The sequence below is a fragment of the Callorhinus ursinus genome, unplaced genomic scaffold, assembly GCF_003265705.2.
Source record: "Callorhinus ursinus isolate GAN/ISIS: 27379988/994484 unplaced genomic scaffold, GSC_fseal_2.0 scaffold32, whole genome shotgun sequence".
Lineage (NCBI taxonomy): Eukaryota > Metazoa > Chordata > Mammalia > Carnivora > Otariidae > Callorhinus > Callorhinus ursinus.
Genome location: NW_027397094.1, coordinates 15378151 through 15396022, shown reverse-complemented (window position 1 = coordinate 15396022; position 17872 = coordinate 15378151). Strand labels below are relative to the sequence as shown.

The 17872-nt window shown below is 46.7% G+C and overlaps 1 protein-coding gene across 7 annotated transcripts in view; it reads right to left on the bottom strand.

Annotated features, from left to right (window-relative positions):
- SIPA1L2 (signal induced proliferation associated 1 like 2) overlaps positions 1-17872 on the bottom strand; it is a 213519-nt gene that overhangs the window by 33996 nt on the left and 161651 nt on the right. For all 7 annotated transcript variants that reach the window (XM_073879047.1, XM_073879048.1, XM_073879046.1 and 4 more), the window contains 5 exons: positions 8912-9169; positions 6664-6747; positions 5061-5161; positions 4570-4673; positions 2215-2603 (listed from right to left, as the gene is read on the bottom strand). In XM_073879047.1, coding sequence (XP_073735148.1) covers positions 2215-2603; positions 4570-4673; positions 5061-5161; positions 6664-6747; positions 8912-9169 — 936 coding nt within the window. The remainder of the gene's footprint in view (positions 1-2214; positions 2604-4569; positions 4674-5060; positions 5162-6663; positions 6748-8911; positions 9170-17872) is intronic.

Genomic DNA, 17872 nt, shown 5'->3' with positions numbered 1-17872 from the left:
CTATTTATAAACGAATGTGCTCTCAAAGCGGCCTTCCAGAAATTTTCCTCAGTAGCGCTACAAAATTCTATTTGCGATGCCCATTCCATTTGTCCAACAAGGTCTCCTGAAGTCAGCTGTTTCACAAAACTTGCAAACTCTGAACAAGACATTAGGAGGGTATAAAATCCCAAGATGATTTCTATAGTATACCCAGTTTTCAACTGTCCTGGAAGTTGGATAGGAATAACGCAGGTAACCGAAGTCCCTGCTAATATGTCTGTGTTATACCAGTTATTTATCACTAAACATATTTTAAGTCAAATTATTAAAGAGACCTGGTCAACGGTAGTAAGAACATCTATTTTTGAAAATAATCTCCCTATCCTATGCTCCCTCTGCCCCAACAGAGTGCAGGTGGACCCTTAGGGTTCCCCTGTCTGGCAACCACTCCCCCTTTTCCTGGTGACACAATACCCTGATTTTCTTCTGGGGAAGCAGCTGTCTTCACTGCCCCTCAGCCACATGGTTCAGTGGGAGTGTGTGGGGGGCTGGGGACCGGCCCTAGCGGAGGGGGGGCACTGCCTGCCTCAGACAGCGGTGCCCCCTACCACAGCGGTAAAGCCAAGAGACATGAGGTGATAATGTGGAGATGGGGGTGGCAGAGTTTCTGCCGAATCTAGAGAAGAACCACACTTTCTTCCTGTGGACACTGGAGCATGGGCTCGGGGGGGACTGCAGGTGACATGGCTGTTTTCAAACAAGAGGGGCCCCCTGAGATTTTGGGGGCTATCATGTGGAGCTTAAAGATGGAGGTTGACCCAGTCTTGGGTGGTATCATGGGGCTGCAAGCAGAAGAACCCTGGCAGTTCTGGCCTTTTCAGTCACAGGAGCCAAAATACTGCCTTTGACGTGTGAACAGATTAGTGGGGAGTTTGACTTGTAACGTAAACACCTTCTAGTGACACGAACAGTAACTAAGACACTGATAGAGGTGTGAGACACAGGACAAGTGGAACAGCGGCAGTATGTGCACGCGTGTGCAAGTCTCACAGAGATAATTCTGCACGACTTCCAGGGGAGGGAGCCTTAATGTTCTGCACACTGGCTTTGAGAATGGGATCGCAGCTCCTCCTGTCTCTGCCCGCTGACTGCATAGGGGGTTGCCCAACGTGGCTTCAAGCCGAGACCCCGTGAAGTCCCCACCCCTGGCGGTGGCCATGGGAGGAAGGCAGAAGGTCCGGGGGCAGCAGTGGTCTCGAGAAGACCTCTGGGGAAAAGCCTGACAGTAACTGGGAGCTGAGTTAGGAAGCCTTGCAGACAAGAAAGGAAATTAGGGTGGTTGGTGTGTAGGGGTTAAATTCTGTCTACTACCTGAACAAACAGATTTTCGTCTCATCTCTGACAGCAGAAATCACAAATCATAGGCGTTTTAAAACTGCTGTACAGACCTACATCACATAAGAGTTTAAAACTACTTGTAACTGTGTATTAAACACCTGCACTTCGAATACAATTCCTTTAAATTTAGCGAGTCTTTATTAAAAAGAAATCGAACTGGGGTGCCTGGGTGGCTCAGTTGCTAAGCATCTGCCTTTGGCTCAGGTCATGATCCCGGGGTCCTGGGATTGAGCCCCATGTCTGGCTCCCTGCTCAGCAGGAAGCCTGTTTCTCCCTCTCCCACTCCCCCTGCTTGTGTTCCCTCTCTCGCTGTCTCTGTCAAAAAATAAAAAAAATCTTAAAAACAAAAAATAAAAAATAAAAAGAAATTGAACTGATAATCTGAATGTACTCTCTGGCCTCGGGTCCCCCCTTCTGTAAGGGGGGCCTTCAGAACATGGAAGCCGCGGGCACTGCCTTCATCGGGGAGAGCTATGCACAGACAATGCAGGGCGCCCCCCCCAATACTGGGCGCTCCAACCTGAGTACTGTCCAGCTTCTGTCCACTTCTCCTAATAATCTAGGAACAGATTAAATGGGGAAAGAGAGGTCAGTGGCCTGACTCAAGCAATTAATATCTGTGTGCAGTTCTCTGTCGAGTTAAAAGAGGAGGTAAAGTTACCAGCCACGCAAGTGATTTCCTGATGTGCAAATTTCACAGACTTCCGAAACAAGCACTTCACCCAAAGTCAGGTGGCTGGGCGGCCAGGTGAAAAGCCACCTCGCTGCTCCCGCTTCAGGCCCCTCCCCGACCCCCGCGGGACCCGGGGGCACCCGTCGGGCTGGGGCACTGACCTGGAATGAGACGAGATCTCGCTGAGGTCACCCATGCTGCCGTCGGCCGCGCTGCCTGCCGAGATGGCCGGCGCGTAGCTGTGCACCGCGAACATCTTCGCCTGCTCATCGTCGGGCCCTGAGATGTCGGCCGAGTCGGCCCACTGCTCGGCGCGGCTGTGGATCACCGACCTGCTGCCCGCCAGGTGCACGGGGCCCAGGACCGTGGCGGGCATGCAGGGGGCCGTGTCGATGCCGCTGTCCGTGGAGGCCCCCTTGATGTAGGTCAGCCCCAGCAGCTCTGGGTCCATCAGGTCCCCAGACCCAAAATGCTTGTCGTCGCTGTTGCTGGACGTGTTACTTGAGAGCGTGTTGCTGCTGGAGTGACTGGAGCAACTTTTGTCTCCAATCTTGGGAAGAGAGAAATGGGAAGGCTTCAGACAGAGCCCATACTTTGCTTCTTTATGAAGACGATTAGTCTCACCCAAATGCACAAAGCTACAGACCAGATGATCGCCCCTGAACCCTTTCTACTCGCTCTTCAACGGGAGGCAAGGAGAGAATTCGCTTAAAAAAAAAAAAAAATCTGATTTGATGCAGAAGTCCCAGATTCGTAATTCCTCTCACAATTCATTTTAAGTTAAATGGATCTTCTCAAGCCCAAGCCTCTGTTCAATTATTCGTGCCCACAGCACGGAAGTATTACCACGGTGTCACTAACCAGAAAATAATCAACACATGTTATACAGACTGGGAAAGCACATGGAAAATTACATAAAGCCTTTCACCAAGAAAATTCTCCCGTGACAAATTACGGTGCCAGCCCTGGGTGTGGGCGGATGACTCGGGTTTGAATCACAGCAGCATGATATTGTCCCATCACTTAGCCCCTCTCTGTGCTCCTAACACTGAGCTCGGATGATGAGTATGTGGACCCAGCAAGATAATACACTGTAATGTCCTGCAGCTGCAAAGCGCAATGTAAGTGTAAGTGACTTCTCTGAGAGAGCCTGTCACCAGGTGCCCCAGGTGCTAGTGCGCAGGGGCTCTCTTTGCGGTCCCTGGAAGAGAAAAGACGTCCCCATGTGACTGAGGCGCCCCTACAGACATGGCTCCTCTGCATAGCCTGGGAACACCAACAAGGCCTGAAGCACCAGCGAAGGGTGGAATCATGAAGACAAGTCCGTGCCCGGATCTACCGTAAAGTGGCTTGGCTTTTCTCCTTCATGCCACCCCACCAGCTCCTCACACACACCCACCTGCCCTTGACCTTTTCAGCACACTGATACTCTTCGGGTCTACTCCTACCCCTGCCTTCCTTTGTTTAAACCACCGTTAGAGATTTGTGAAGGTGGAATTCTACGGATACTGTTAGGCTGAACCCAAAACAAAGTCCTGACAGCGCTAAGGGAAGAAATGTCACATGTGTTCCCGAGCCCCCCCCCCCCCGCCGCCCTGCGTAAAGCTCGCCAAGGACTCCTGAAGGAAGAGGGAAAAAGCAACTAAGTCAGGAAATGGTAAAATTTCTTCACCTGCAAGTTTTCAAAACTAAGTGACTTTAAAATGTTGGCTTTAGGGCGCCTGGGTGGCTCAGTTGGTTAAGCGTCTGCCTTCGGCTCAGGTCGTGATCCCAGGGTCCTGGGATGGAGCCCCGCATCGGGCTCCCTGCTCGGCGGGGAGCCTGCTTCTCCTTCTCCCTCTCTCTCTGTGCTCCCCCGCTCTCTCTCAAATAAATACATAAAATCTTTAAAATAAATCAAAGTAAAATGTCGGCTTTATGTGGCAACGACCCACAATTCATGTTTTCACGTTCGACAGAAAGTTCTGCTTCATCGAGCGATGGTGGCCTGTAAGGCTCACCCAGCGGGTGAAGAGGAAATGAACAGCAAATGAAACACCACGTGCAAATGACCGAGAGCCACGTGCTGGGTGTGGTGGGAGCACTGCCCGCAGGTTAGTTAGCAGCCGCTAGCGTTACCGGGAACCATCCGGAACTGCACAGTAAGTGGCCGGCTATGCGCAGAGCCGCTCCGACCACACACGCCGCTTCACAGTTTCTGGCCATGCCCACTAGCTAATGCCCACAAGGAGGTGAATAGTTCACAGATAAAAACAGGATGGTGATTTAGTAACTATTACACCGGGTATCAGGGATCAAAAAGGCTGAGGAAAGAATCTTGGCTTTGCCAGTAATTTACTGTGTGACCTTTCTTTAGGGTTCTTTATAAACCAAGGAGAGGAGAAAAAAGGAACTTACCTTCTTTATTCATTTTTACCTCGCCCCCACTGAGAGTCCCTGGCAGAACCGCTAATGCTGTGTGCTGAGATGCCTCAGGACGGCTGTGCGAGAGGTCAGCCCGCGAATGAAGGACTTACGTGGGAAAGCTTATTGGGGGAGTCCTTGCAACTTCCATCCTTCGGCAGGGCTCTTTCTTTGTAGGAACTCAGGACCTTGGAGGGCGGGCCATGCCATTTGGTTTCTGTCACATAAAGACGAGAAGAGTTGAATATCTAATTTCTAGTGTTACCAAAAGAGCAGAGCAAACACAGAAGCAGGACAACAAAATGGTCTGGTAAAAATGAACAGGACTGTGGTCCTGGAACTTTCTGGTCTCCCCAGACTCTAATAAGAGTCCACGGAACAACTACCATAAAGCTAATGTTCCATTTCCGTGGCACCACAAGTACCGTGGCCAATGACCGTGTCCCCTGCGACACTGGGAGACCCAGCCGACCACATGGGCATTGTCACAGGATGGTGCTCACCCATGGGATGAACGCATGAATGAATGAATGGACAAGGGATGGGCGAAAAGAGGGAGCAGAACGAAAGGGCTGGCCAGTTGACCAGCCGCATGTCTCATTACCCAGGTGCCTGCTTCCTTCCAGGCTGTCCTCCCGCTCCCTGGCTCCTTCACACTCCAAAGGGCCCGCGCCCTGGTGCTCGAGCAGCAGAGGAGAGTGGCATCTGCAAAGAGCACAGAGCTGAGTGACCTGCTGGCCAGGCCCCCCCTCGCACACCTGCCGTGCGTGCTGCTCCCACACGGCCCATCCCGGGAACACCCCCCAGAGGCTGCTTCCAGCAACTGGAAACGCCGCTGTCTGCTGGCCCAGCCCTGCCAGAGAAGCTTCAAGCACCTGGACTCGGGGACTCTCGTTTCCCCACTGGCTCAACAGAGGCACCTGGATGACCGCCATTTACAGACACAAAAGGGCTGCCGAAGCCAGGAGGCTGGAGGACTGTCCAGGGTCAGAGAAACTGTCCCCAAGAAGCCGAGGAGGGGCTCACTGCTTTTGTTTCGTTTCGTTTTGTTTTCTCTTGTGCTGAGAGTACAAGGCGCTGATACTTCACGTCAACTTTTTTAAGGAAAAGAAAGTAAGATGGACCGGCTTGAGACTACCTCTAGGTGGACTCTTTTAGGAAAACCCCACAGATGACAATAAAATCTTACAAAAGAAAGAAATCCCAGGAATGTTCTTCCTGCTACCAAGTGATTTCTTACTTATAGGATTCTGTGACAGATCCCGGTTTGCAGAAAAAGCCACAAATGGCTTTTCCACTGATTAAAAAAAAAAAAAAAAATTCCCTCTACTTTTCAAATGCAACTCGATTGAGAAAAATGTCTTTAAGTTCAAGAACTCCATCTATTACCTAAGGTAGGGAACACATGTAACTCTGACTGCCAACATCTACTTCTAAGCCCAGACCAGAAGGCAGTGGGTTTCAGGGAGAGATGTTTCCCTCTGCACCTGTGAGAGCAGTAACAGAAAGCCGCTGTTCCCCCAGGGAGACCCTTCTCGTCTGACCTGGCCATTCTCTCATCTCCAGATTCAATTAAGAGCAATACAGGCAAACGATGTTGCCAGGAGCACCTTTTCCTCCCGTGAATTGTGAATGTTACCCCTGAGTTTCTGCAGCTGTCAATTCAGCATCTGTGTGTCCCCAGGAATCCTCGGGGCTACCTGACCTGCCAGCCCTTGGAGGCGACACTCGTGCACACACTCCAAGGGACAGTCCTCAGCCCGATGTGTGAGGTGCCCTTGTACTGTTCTCAAACAGGAGGCAGGAAAAGACTGCCAAATGCTAAAGCTGCTTCTCCGACTTGGGGCTGTGTTTCGGAGAAGACGCATTTCCCAGAGAGGCTGGGAATTTACTCCTCAAGGGCAATGTAAGCGAGGCGAAGACTGCCAAGGGCTACTGCCTGTAGAGTCCCCACATCCTTCATTTTCACAAAGACTTTCCTAATTAAAATGAGAAAACAGGCAAGCTCCGAATATGCACAAATGAGCTCCACTTACATAGAAATGATGAGCGTTCGGGCCTGGACAAGTGACTTATTAAAAGCCTGTCTGGCATTTTTACATCCCCCAAATGGCCTCGTACATAGCAGGCACACAGTCAATGCTTCTGTGCGAGTCCCTGACCAGGTTCCTCCCAGGGGCCAGCAATGAGGGAAGACTGAGCAGTACCCGTCATACGCCGCTTGTGGTCTCCAGGGTCCGCTGCCGCCAGGCCCGGGGTCGCTGGAGGATGACTGGTTGCTGGGTGAACTTCTGAAATGGTGACTAGAATTATTAACAGGGCACCGAGGTATCTGCGGGGTGCTGACATTGGGACCTGGCCCGTTTCGTTTCACCAATGAATTCATTTTACAATGACAAAGAAAAGGAAGAAATACACATCACAGAGTGAAACAGAATGAACTGTGGACAAAGAGACCAAGAATGGGTGATGCCAGAGTCATCGAGTGGCTCATGGTTGGCAGTTTATTACAGGAAAGAGATGTAGCAGGAATAAGCCTTCACCATCTGAAGATTTTAAAGCACAGTAATGACTCCAGTGAAGTATGGAAGGACCACAATAGAAGCCACCAGAATACAGAATTACGAAAACATTACTACTACTTGTTCAATGAAAACTTAATGCAAGGCATGTTCTGGTCCTGTATTTAAAACCTATGCAGAGAGAGAACTCTAAATTTGTCAAAACCATTTATTTTCACACATCTATTGGATGCAATCCTATTTATTTCAGACACACAAAAATAAGTAATACTCATGAGAATGCACTTGATAAAGATGTGCTTGCCAAGTTTCCATTTTGCTGCTAGAACCCTCCAGGTCTTTTTTTTCCCCCTATAATTTACTAAATTTTACTTTATTTTATTTTTTTAAAGGTTTCATTTATTTATTTGACAGAGAGAGACACAGCGAGAGAGGGAACACAAGCAGGGGGAGCGGGAGAGGGAGAAGCAGGCTCTCCGCGGAGCAGGGAGCCTGATGTGGGGCTCGATCCCAGGACCCCGGGATCATGACCTGAGCTGAAGGCAGACGCTTAACGACTGAGCCACCCAGGCACCCGAAATTTTACTTTAATAAGGGAGGCTCTTGCAGACCCCACAGACCCCTTCCCTTCTACCTGGGTTACCACGTGCCCTTCTTTAAATGTGGGGCGTTTATAAACTCAGCGGACCTCTGAGGAAGGAGACCCAGAGCCAAGATAATTTAATGTCAAATTAAAGGAACACTGTTTCTGCATTCAACCTCTAAAGAATAAACTGGAGAAAGCAGAGAAAGACCTCATGTTTTAATCTTACCAACTATCAGCAATACTTATATAGGTCTACTACATGCCAGGAATGGTTCTGAGCAGTTTGCAAATACTGATGGAGTCCATCTTCATAAGGCCTGCAGAGGTCTCTATTATTACTAAGTTTATTGTTCAGACGAGGAAATTGGAGGTGGGAGAGGATGCTCGAGGTGAGCATACATAGGTAAGCAGCCTGGCTCAGCATCCTTGCCTCCAACACTCTATTAGACCAGAGAGCCTGGCAAACCAGTTTGAGGAAACTCATGGTGTCTCCATGGCCCATAAGTTATGAAAAAATGAAAACAAAAGCAGTAGAAATGAACAACAAAACAAATTTACCGTTTTGTTCACTTAAAACTACCTAATGCGAGTTATGTACCCCAAATTCTCGCCAGCCACTGAGGCCATAGATGCACTTTTAAACAAGTGTATTCTCTCATTGAAAAATTAATTTTGGGGGTGCCTGAATGGCTCAGCCAGTTGAGCGTCCCACTCTTGGTTTTGGCTCAGGTCATGAACTCATGAGTTGTAAGATCAAGCCCCGTGTCAGGCTCCCTGCTCAGTGGGGAGTCTGCTTGAAGATTCTCTCCCTCTGCCCATCTCCCCAGTCTCTCTCTCTCTAAAATAAATAGATAAATCTTTAAAAAAAAAAAAAGAAAAATTAATTTTCAACTTAATTCAGTTTGCTTAAAATAAGAAAAAAAAAGCAAGGACATGCTAATGATCTTGGGACCTCTTAAAATACTATACACATTAGGATGATAGGATTTAGTCACTGGTTTTGCAGTTTTATTTATACTCAAGACTGCTTGCATTTATCTAGAGGCTCATGAAGAATCCCTTCTCGGGTGTCTTGCCCAAGACGGTGGAGGGAGCGAGGTGACCAGGAGGACTAGGGGAGGGTGGGTCTGGGGTAGGACCTACATGGTTCGAGCAGCACCACTGGGTGAGGCGTGGGGCAGATCCCACGCGCCACCGCATCTGGGGCCTGCCCTATGGCCCCACCTGCCAACTGGTGCAGAATAAGTTGACTTAGTAACAAGCTAAATAAGAAGGTCCCCCCTGTAATGTCAAGTTCTAACCCCAGGATTTTGCAAGGGCCGTCCCGGAGGAAAGGCACAGCCTCACCTGGTGCCATCGGGCAGCTTCCGGTCGAAGGAGGTGCTTCGAGGGATGGCAGCCTGGGCCTGCTGTAGCAGCTGCTGACACTGCAGTCGGTCGGGTGTGCCGGGGACCGGGGAGGCCCGGGCCAGGGGCTGCAGGGCCGGGGTGGGCACACGGTGCCATGTGGTGTTCCTCCGGAAAGGCGTTTTGTACTCACACGGGGTGCCTTCACTGTCCAGCTTGTATTCCACCATGGGGATCCGGCAGAGCTCTGAACACCCTCTGTTGGGCCAAGAAGAGCGGGTTAAGTAGGGAGGCTCAGTGCCAAGCCATCAGCATGCCTGCTCATGGCTTCCAGACAACGGAGGAGAGCCATCGACCCCCAGAAGCATCCCTGGCTTATAGGGACTCATTCCATGACCCAGTGGGAACCAGTAGCATCCAGTATCACGCTTGTGGCTCTGGTTAATCGACAGATATTGCTTTAGGCATTACGTGCCTATATCCTGTCTCTCTGGGTCATTTGCAAACTTCTTAGACCCGAATATATCTTTATCCAATTCGCATACGTGGAATCATACACATTGAACATGGGGAAATAAATACACTTGAACGGATTAAAAATGCCTCATATGAAATCTGAACAGATTCAAAAGAAGTACAGTTATATAACTAGGAATTAGTCACAGGTCACCTTTTCTATGGAGCCTGAGAAAAGTGAAAAAACAAAATTAGTAAACGCTCTCACAGCCCAGGGGAAGCCTGAGTGCCCGTCCGGCCAAAGTAGGGCTCTTAGTTACCATGTCGCTCTCCTAAACTAGCGTTACAGTTCCCCACATGTCATCTGCTGGAGTGCTCTCTCATGTGCTGAGGTGACCAGTCGGGAACGTAAGACCTGTTAGCCTCAGACCGTGATTTGAGCCAGACATCCCTCAAGTTTCTCATTAATTACACAGTGCACATAGTACTATTAACCTGACCCAAGTCAGCCTGTGCGACCAGATGGCACGGTATGGCAAGGACACAGAAGACAGGCTAAGTTTCAAGTCTGAGTGCCAGGGCACATCATCCCAGCTTAGCATGTTCATAGAGCTGGTGCCTCTCCATTCCAGAGTCCACAGAGAAACTTGCTAATATTCACCCCCTGAGAAATCCACTAGGGTAAGTTGTGGTTCTTTAAAAAGGAGACTTCCGTTCTCAAGATGGTAGAGGAACATTTCGGCCTCTTTTCAAAATCATTATATAAGAACGAGGAGAACAAGGAACAGAAACAAACTTGACCACCTATAAAACTGGAGACAGATGAAACTCTAAACCACGGCAATCACAGATGGAAGGCAAAACCCAAGGGTGTGCAGAGGGAAACAAGGAGAGACGAGACCACTCCCCTTAACACAACCTCGAAGGGGCACAGGGATGGGAAGCACCAGGCACTGCAGGAGTCAAAAGTGAGAAAGAAGGCTTAACAAGAGAGTCTTAAGTCTTTCTCTCTTAGAAAAGAGAGAACAAAGAGAAGTTGGACCCTGGGCACCATCAGCACCACATGGCAAAAGGGTCTAGTCAGGCAATAACGACCCCTGCCTCTAGGGGGCAGGAGCAATGGTCTGGGGAACTCCACCTGAAGGATCCAGACTCCAGGCACAGAGGAAAGCATGGCTGAAAACAAAAGGTTAAGTGAAAATCTCACTGGAAAATGAGACCCAGAGTCATTTCCCCTTCCTTCAAACCCAACTTCAGAATGCTGATCAGTCTACAAAGACCAACGAGGATCTTCCTCTGGTGAAAAGACAAGGAGATGTAATTAGACGTAAGCCACCCTATCACCCTGCAGTGAGGCTCACCAACCAACCATATCCTTAGAGAATAAGAAAACTTTTGAAATTTAAAAACATGATAGCTAAAATTCAAAATAAAAAAAGTCTACTAAGACTAAGGTAAACTGAGGAACTCTCCCAAAACATTTGAGGAGAGCAAGCATACAAAATTAAAGTTCGATCCAAGAAGTCTAATGTCTACCTAACAGAGGTACCAGAAAGAGAAGAGGGGGCAAAAGATGGGGAGGAAATTATTAAGAAACCATACAGGAAAATCTCCATAACTAAAAGATAGGTAAAACCAGATTAAAAGGTCCACACAGTGCCCAGTGCATTGAGTGGAGAAAGGTCTATGTCAAGACATACATACTTACGTACGTACGTAGGATGGAATGAAACTCTTGGAGGTGATGGTGTTGATTATGGTGAGGGTTCTATGGCTGTATACTTATCTCCAGACTCATTAAGCTGTGTGCATTAGATGTATACAGTTATGTCAGTCATACCTCAATAAGGTCTTTTTCAGACATCATGTGGAACTCGAACTCTTGGGTTACAGAGGAGATCCTGAATTTCTGGGGGTACAGGAGATAGGGAAGGGGGGCCGGCCTCACACAAAGGGTCAGGGCACAGAACAGCTTCATTCTTCTCAGCAGCATTACTGGATCAAAGTTACTTCTCACCCATCAAATCAACAGTCGTTGGAGCTTGGGATGAAGAAACAGGTAGGAATATAACAATGGCCTGCTTTTGGGCTTGGGAAACCAAATGGATGGTTGGTGCTACCCTCTGAGAAGAGAAGAGAAGGAGACTGAATAAACCATCCGAAAGAGACACTCACGCCTGTTTTAGTAAACTTTACTTCATCTTTTATTTTAACTTTTCTTCCCTCAAAGCAAAATTCATCTCTTACCTAGGCAAGGTGAAATTACTCTGGATTTCCTGAACGCGTTAGTTAAATGATTGGTCAACTCTGATAAGCCCAGATTTACACTGGATTGCATGACTATTATTATTATTATTACTTTATAAAATTCCAAGGCTCTACAACATTTACTCATGGACTTATACTGTTTCCAAGTCTTTTTCTCTTTAACTAGATGACACGTCCCCTGGGACTACGGATTCATCCATTCGACCAACAACCTAATTAGAAATCATAAATGTGGGATATGACAGTAATATCAAAATATCAAGAAAACCTGCTCTTGTCTTCCACCCTATTCAGTGCTCTAAGCAAGTCACTGGATAGTCAGGCGAACCCCTGGGCTTTGGTCTCAAAGGCTGCAGGTGCCCGAAGAGTACAGGTCAGGGAATCCTTAAAGGCAGAGACCTATCCAAGTGAAGGGTCTTGGAGTTATATTTGAATGAAAGGAACATGAACCTTGAATCTTGTGGACCAAAGGGCAACGTGTATCTCCAGTGCCTTTTTGGGTTCCTAGTTTACTGGACTAGGCTTAAAAGGAAGAGAAAGCAAAGAGAAGACAGATGGCTGAGGCGTGTGGAATATTTAATTCATGCTCATCAATTGTAGCCTTTAATAAGACGTTGTAATTTAGCTTGAATCTTTGAGGAAAAACATTATATAAATGCATAATCATGACTAATATTTTAGAGAGTGCTGACAAAAACGTGTGCAAACGCATGAGGTTGAGGGGAGATTCAGGGTGGAATTATTTCATTTCCAACCTTTTGCACAAAGTCATATGTGAATGATCTTCTTAATACTAAAAGCTGGAATTCTTTTGCCCTAATAAAGAACAGCTATTTTTGAAAGAATGGCTTTATTTGAAAATCAAAATTAATTTTGTGAGTATGTGACACTTTTATAGCAACTACTCTTATAAGCTAGGTTTCTGCTTTGTTTACTTCTAGGACTAAACCATCAAATAAATACCACTAATTTTAACATACCATCAAACCTAGTCAAACATAGTTCTGTTCTAAGAAATGTCTGGAAGGACACAGACAGAAGATTCAACCAAGTTTTAGGGAAATAGGAAGAGGTCTAAAATAAGGTTGCCAATTAGCCTACAGCAGAGGTCCTCCTGCTGCAGTGAGTACGAGAAACTCCTCCCCCTCTGCACCTGTACCTATCCCTGTCCCCGCACACACTCCTCTTGTCTCTGTGGCTAGTTCCAGCATAGGATGCCAGGCAAGATCTCCCCGCTCCTCTGAAGCATCAAGCCCTGAAATGGCACACAGCAAGGATTTCTGACCACCAGGTAAAGACCAACGGAAACCCAAAGACGAAATGCAAAAAGACCTAGCACAAAAAGACATTTCCCCCCAAAGTGAACTGCTAATCTTGTGTGTAACCGAAACAGGTTGTTGTTGTTGTTGTTGTTTTTAAGAAAAGACAAGCTTTTAGCTTCCTTGCATTAGTTACAAATTCAGACCTCACGGAGAAATGCCCTCGGCTTCCTTTCGACATACACCACATCAAGTCCACGAACGTGAACTGCATTTCTAGCTTCTGGCACACTTTTCACAGGTTGCTTGCCAACAAAGACACTGGACGATGTTAGAGACGGCTGTGGGGGTCACTTCCATGTGAGCATACTGATTTCCTCTTTGCGCAATAACAAATGTGCATGTCACCTATTTATGCTTCTAATTAACATGCCAGGTAGAGATCAATACACACTCCGCCTCGGGGTTAAAAATACATATAACTGTTAACATTGCTTGTCTAGCCAGGAACTTCTCTGGGTCTAACACTGCTCTGTAGTATTAGAAGGAAGGCAAAAACATTCTCTGGACCAAAGTGGTCATAAAACGTGTGCTCACTGAACATGCGGTATTACAAAACTGCGAAACTGACAAGTATTACAAAACTGTGAAACTGATAAGCAGTTCCAATAGTTGGAGCCCTCAGAGCATCTTATATTTTACTGCTTTACTCTGCAGAATGCTACTCCTTGTCCTTCTGAACTTAGCACCGTGGGCTTTCTGGGATGGCTTATTCCTGGACCAGGGACACTCGTCTATGTCCTTGTATCCACACTCATCAGCGCTCTCCCTGCTTCCTGCAGCCTGAAGTGGTTTCCCACCGGCAGGGTCCTAGGGCAGGCAGCTGCTACTGCTTCCCAGCCTCTGGACACGGCAGGCAGGGAGGTGGTGCTCACTCAGGGGTCACAGTTACAGGCACCTGTCTGCACTGCCAAGCACCGCACTTATGCATCCCTAACTTTAGAGACACCCTGCAAGGTCCTCAATGGGCTTCCGCCCCCACAGACCGGTGTTTTTCAAATGACACCTCTAGTTTCCTGGAAGAACCCTCCATTAGCTGTCAGTCATTCAAGCATTTGAAGGCAGAATCACTGCTAGCCAGGCTGTGGTTCCTGTTCTGAAGGCTCACTGCCACCTTTGAGCCTATCAAGGCCATCACGGGTGGCTCACCCAGACCATCCTCAGCAGGATCCCTCCCCAGGAATCACACTGTTCTCCATTAAAGACACAGTTTGGGCTCTTGGCTCAAAACCCAGAGCTGTCAACGTGTAAGAAACAGCACTGTCTCTTTGGACCCACGTTAAATCAGAGGAAGTATGCAAGTTTTTGGAAGCTCCAGCTTCACAAGAAAGAAGTCAGTTACAAATAGATACTACTATATTTTTTCCTTTTATAAAACAGAAGAAGCTAATATTAAACAGCAAAAGGTACATCAGTATTCATGAACGTTCCTCCCAGATAATATGTAGATGTGTGGAACTATAGAATGGCAAAGTTTATATAATAATCAGAACTGCAGAAAATTTTAGAGCTGTAAAATTCCCTTTACTTATAGAACAATACATCATTATCCTGTGACTTCCCTTCTTTTTTTTTTCTTTTTAAAGAGTTTTATTTATTTGAGAGAGAGAACGGGAGAGAGCACAAGCAGGAGGAGCGGCAGGCAGAGGGAGAAGCAGACCCCCGCTGAGCAGGGAGCCTGATGCGGGGCCTGATCCCAGGACCCTGGGATCATGACCTGAGCCGAAGGCAGATGCTTAACCGACTGAGCCACCCAGGTGCTCCTGTTACTTTCCTTCTTATATGAAAGTAGGACACATGAGATTATGCCGCTTCAAAACTAGGGAGGCGGAAGAGTTCTATGGGATGGTAACCAGGGAGAATACTTTTGGAAAGAGGCAACATGAAACCAAAAACCTAGAAAATTGAGAAGATTGAAAGAAACAACTTATATTCTATGAAAAAAAGAAAAAGGAAGAAGCAAAAGAAAAAGGCAGTTGGACCATGTTAGCTGGATCTCCACCACCGGGTAAACCATGGACCTCGCAGCCGGGGCTCAATCCCATAATTGTAACTTGCATTTACTGTACTCTGAAACTGCTGATGGGTTTTATTTCTCTTGGCTGCATCACAGAGAACCTTTAACTGAACCCAATAATTGACCATAAAGCCTTACAACATACTGTCATGCTATCCTTGACTTCCAATCCACCACTCACCTTGTATGGCACGGTTTTCCATACACACCACAGCTTTTCAATGTCACAAAAATGTTTGAGGGGGTACAAAGGAAATCTCCCCCCTTGAGAAGAAGGCTCAGACAGGTTGGAAAGTCGATACAACCAATCAGGGACAGGTTCATGGCTGGAACCGACTGCTAGCTCAGCATTCTTTCCAAAACACTTTGCCATCTCCTTAAGAGAACTATCAAAGAATCAGTGATGTGGCCCACATCATGTCAGAGTTTCCACAAGGAGCTAAGAGAATCTTTGGGAACAAAGGCGGATAGATCCCCCCAAATGAACTACCTGCTTCTTTTATATTATGCACTTTGTAATGAACCTTTTTATAGCCCTAGGGATTGAAGTAATCACTGATATTTTAATCATTTTAATGTCTGTTATGCTAATAGCCTGCTAAGAGCTAAAAGACTCTTTCCAAATCATCCAACAAGGTGACAGGGGTAATTGACGCTCATTCACTTAAATCACAAACTCTTTCTTTCTGTTGCATAAAAAAATCAAAAGCTTCCAACAGGGAGATAACCACATAGCATAACTGTAAAGGTTAGGTCAGTGTCATATATGAAATAGGTACTACATGAAATATTAATCCACTTTTCTACATATTTCCTTAATTTATTTAGAAATAGGCATCTAGACGACACATAGAAAAAGACGCACCAAACCATAAACCCACTTGACCAAGCCCTTCGAACAAAGGTCTTGACTTGAAAAGTTGTGTGTCATACTAAATGGGGAGTGAGGCTATCTGGTACTGAATAATTCATCAGCTTGCACCCCCCTCCTTCCTCAACAGCCACAGGGACAACTGAGTCTTCCCCTACTGTACACCCAGCACACCACTCAACTTAAAACACGGGCTCAGAAAGTTCTTCAGGAAGCCAACCTCCTTCCTTTTTCTTCATAGAAAGCTTGAGACCAGAAATAACCTTTCACTGCATTACATCCTTCAAAGTTAAAAGCAGAAGATTCCCAATAGCTATTTGATGCCCGATTTTTGATGAATGGATTTCCATGAAAGAGAATGCCCATTATCCTAGCATGGTATACTTGTCACACAAGCACCTGTTATTTGCCTAACAGAACGCTCACCCTCAAGCTCACTGTCACCCTCTGAGCTCCTGTTACAATGTCGGCGGCGTTAGAGCATTTCAAACTGCTAAAAAGGTAGCAGCACCAAAGCTAGATTATTGACTGCAGAAGGTGGAGCATTTTCTGCACTGAGATACTTAGTATCAAGTAAGAAATTGTTGCCATGGTTTGAGAAAACCATTTCTGAATGGGAAACCTGTATTTTAGAATGCCAAGTAAACAAATAAAGAGTCCACGGAAGTAAAGATGATGTCTGTCCTCCCCACCTGCATAGCCTCAGTGCCCTGCACAGTTTGGACGCAAACCAGTTAAGGGTTAACAAAATGACTGAATGAGTAAACACAAGGCCAGCACCTTTTTGTTCCTTCTGTAATGCAACATTCTTACTTCAAGGAGGGAGAGAAACATCTGAACTCTACATTGGAGGGACAGGGCAGAGGAGGCAGAACCTTTCACAGTTCACATTGAAAGTTATTCCTGGAGGGTACCCCTAAGACAATACCAAAGGTGGGGCGCCTGGGTGGCTCAGTCAGTTAATGGTCTGCCTTCAGCTCAGGTGGTGATCCCAGGGTCCTGGGGTCGGGCTCCTTGCTCATCAGGGAGCCTGTTTCTCCCTCTCCCTCTGCCCATTACCCCTGTGCTCATTATCTTTCTCTCTCAAAAAATAAATAAAATCTTAAAAAAAAAGACAATACCAAATGTAACTGATTTTTTTTGTCCACACAAATAAGTTGGAACTCTACTTTAAAAACCTCACTTAGGTCAAGATTTCAATTCACCATCTACTTTAGAGATCTCTCTCTCTCTCTCTCTCCAACCTGCTAACTTGACAAGACTGAGTTTCCCTTCCTAGTTCAATTTCTAGAACTAGGTGCATGGACTTCAGGGAGTGGAATGGTCTAACAACCAGCAGCAAAGCAGAACAACGTCAAGCTTTGATTTACAGAATAGCTTAAATTAAAATAAATTTATAAAGTGAGCATAACGCTTCAATAGAATGATGAGAGAACAACTATTTAGGCTCAAGACGACGTGAGACAATTTCCACTGTTTTGCATTATATAGAAAAATATGTCTGGGATGGCATGTCAACAAAGTATGAAAAGTCACATGAAACAGAGACGCCATAGCAAGGAATTTCAATTCCACATTTATTGGACATATTTACTGTATCACTCACATTGTATAACAACTCATGCATAATTCGGATGAGTTGTTATTGCCTTTATAGCAGCCTTTTAAATTGATGTGCTTGCCTTCAAATGACATTGATAGTGTGTCAGTCACCTTTGAAGGCTAGGAGCGGGGGCAATGGGATCCCTTGCAAAACCGAGGACGAGCTTAATGAAGCATCTTCAGCCAAGTCTTCTTCATCTTTGCCACAGAGATGTCTGCTTGGGAAATACCCTCCTCCCTTTCAAAGCTCATTTCCATATGAAGAGTGCTATTCCCCAACTGCTTCTTGCCACTCATTCCCCCGCCTGTGTGAATTTCGCTCCTGGTCCAACCCCAGCACGACATCAGTTAATAAGCATTCCCGAAGGGATCCTCCCTGCTCAGTGTGTTCTGGAACTCCACAAGGAAAAGGGAAAACGGCTCTGCCT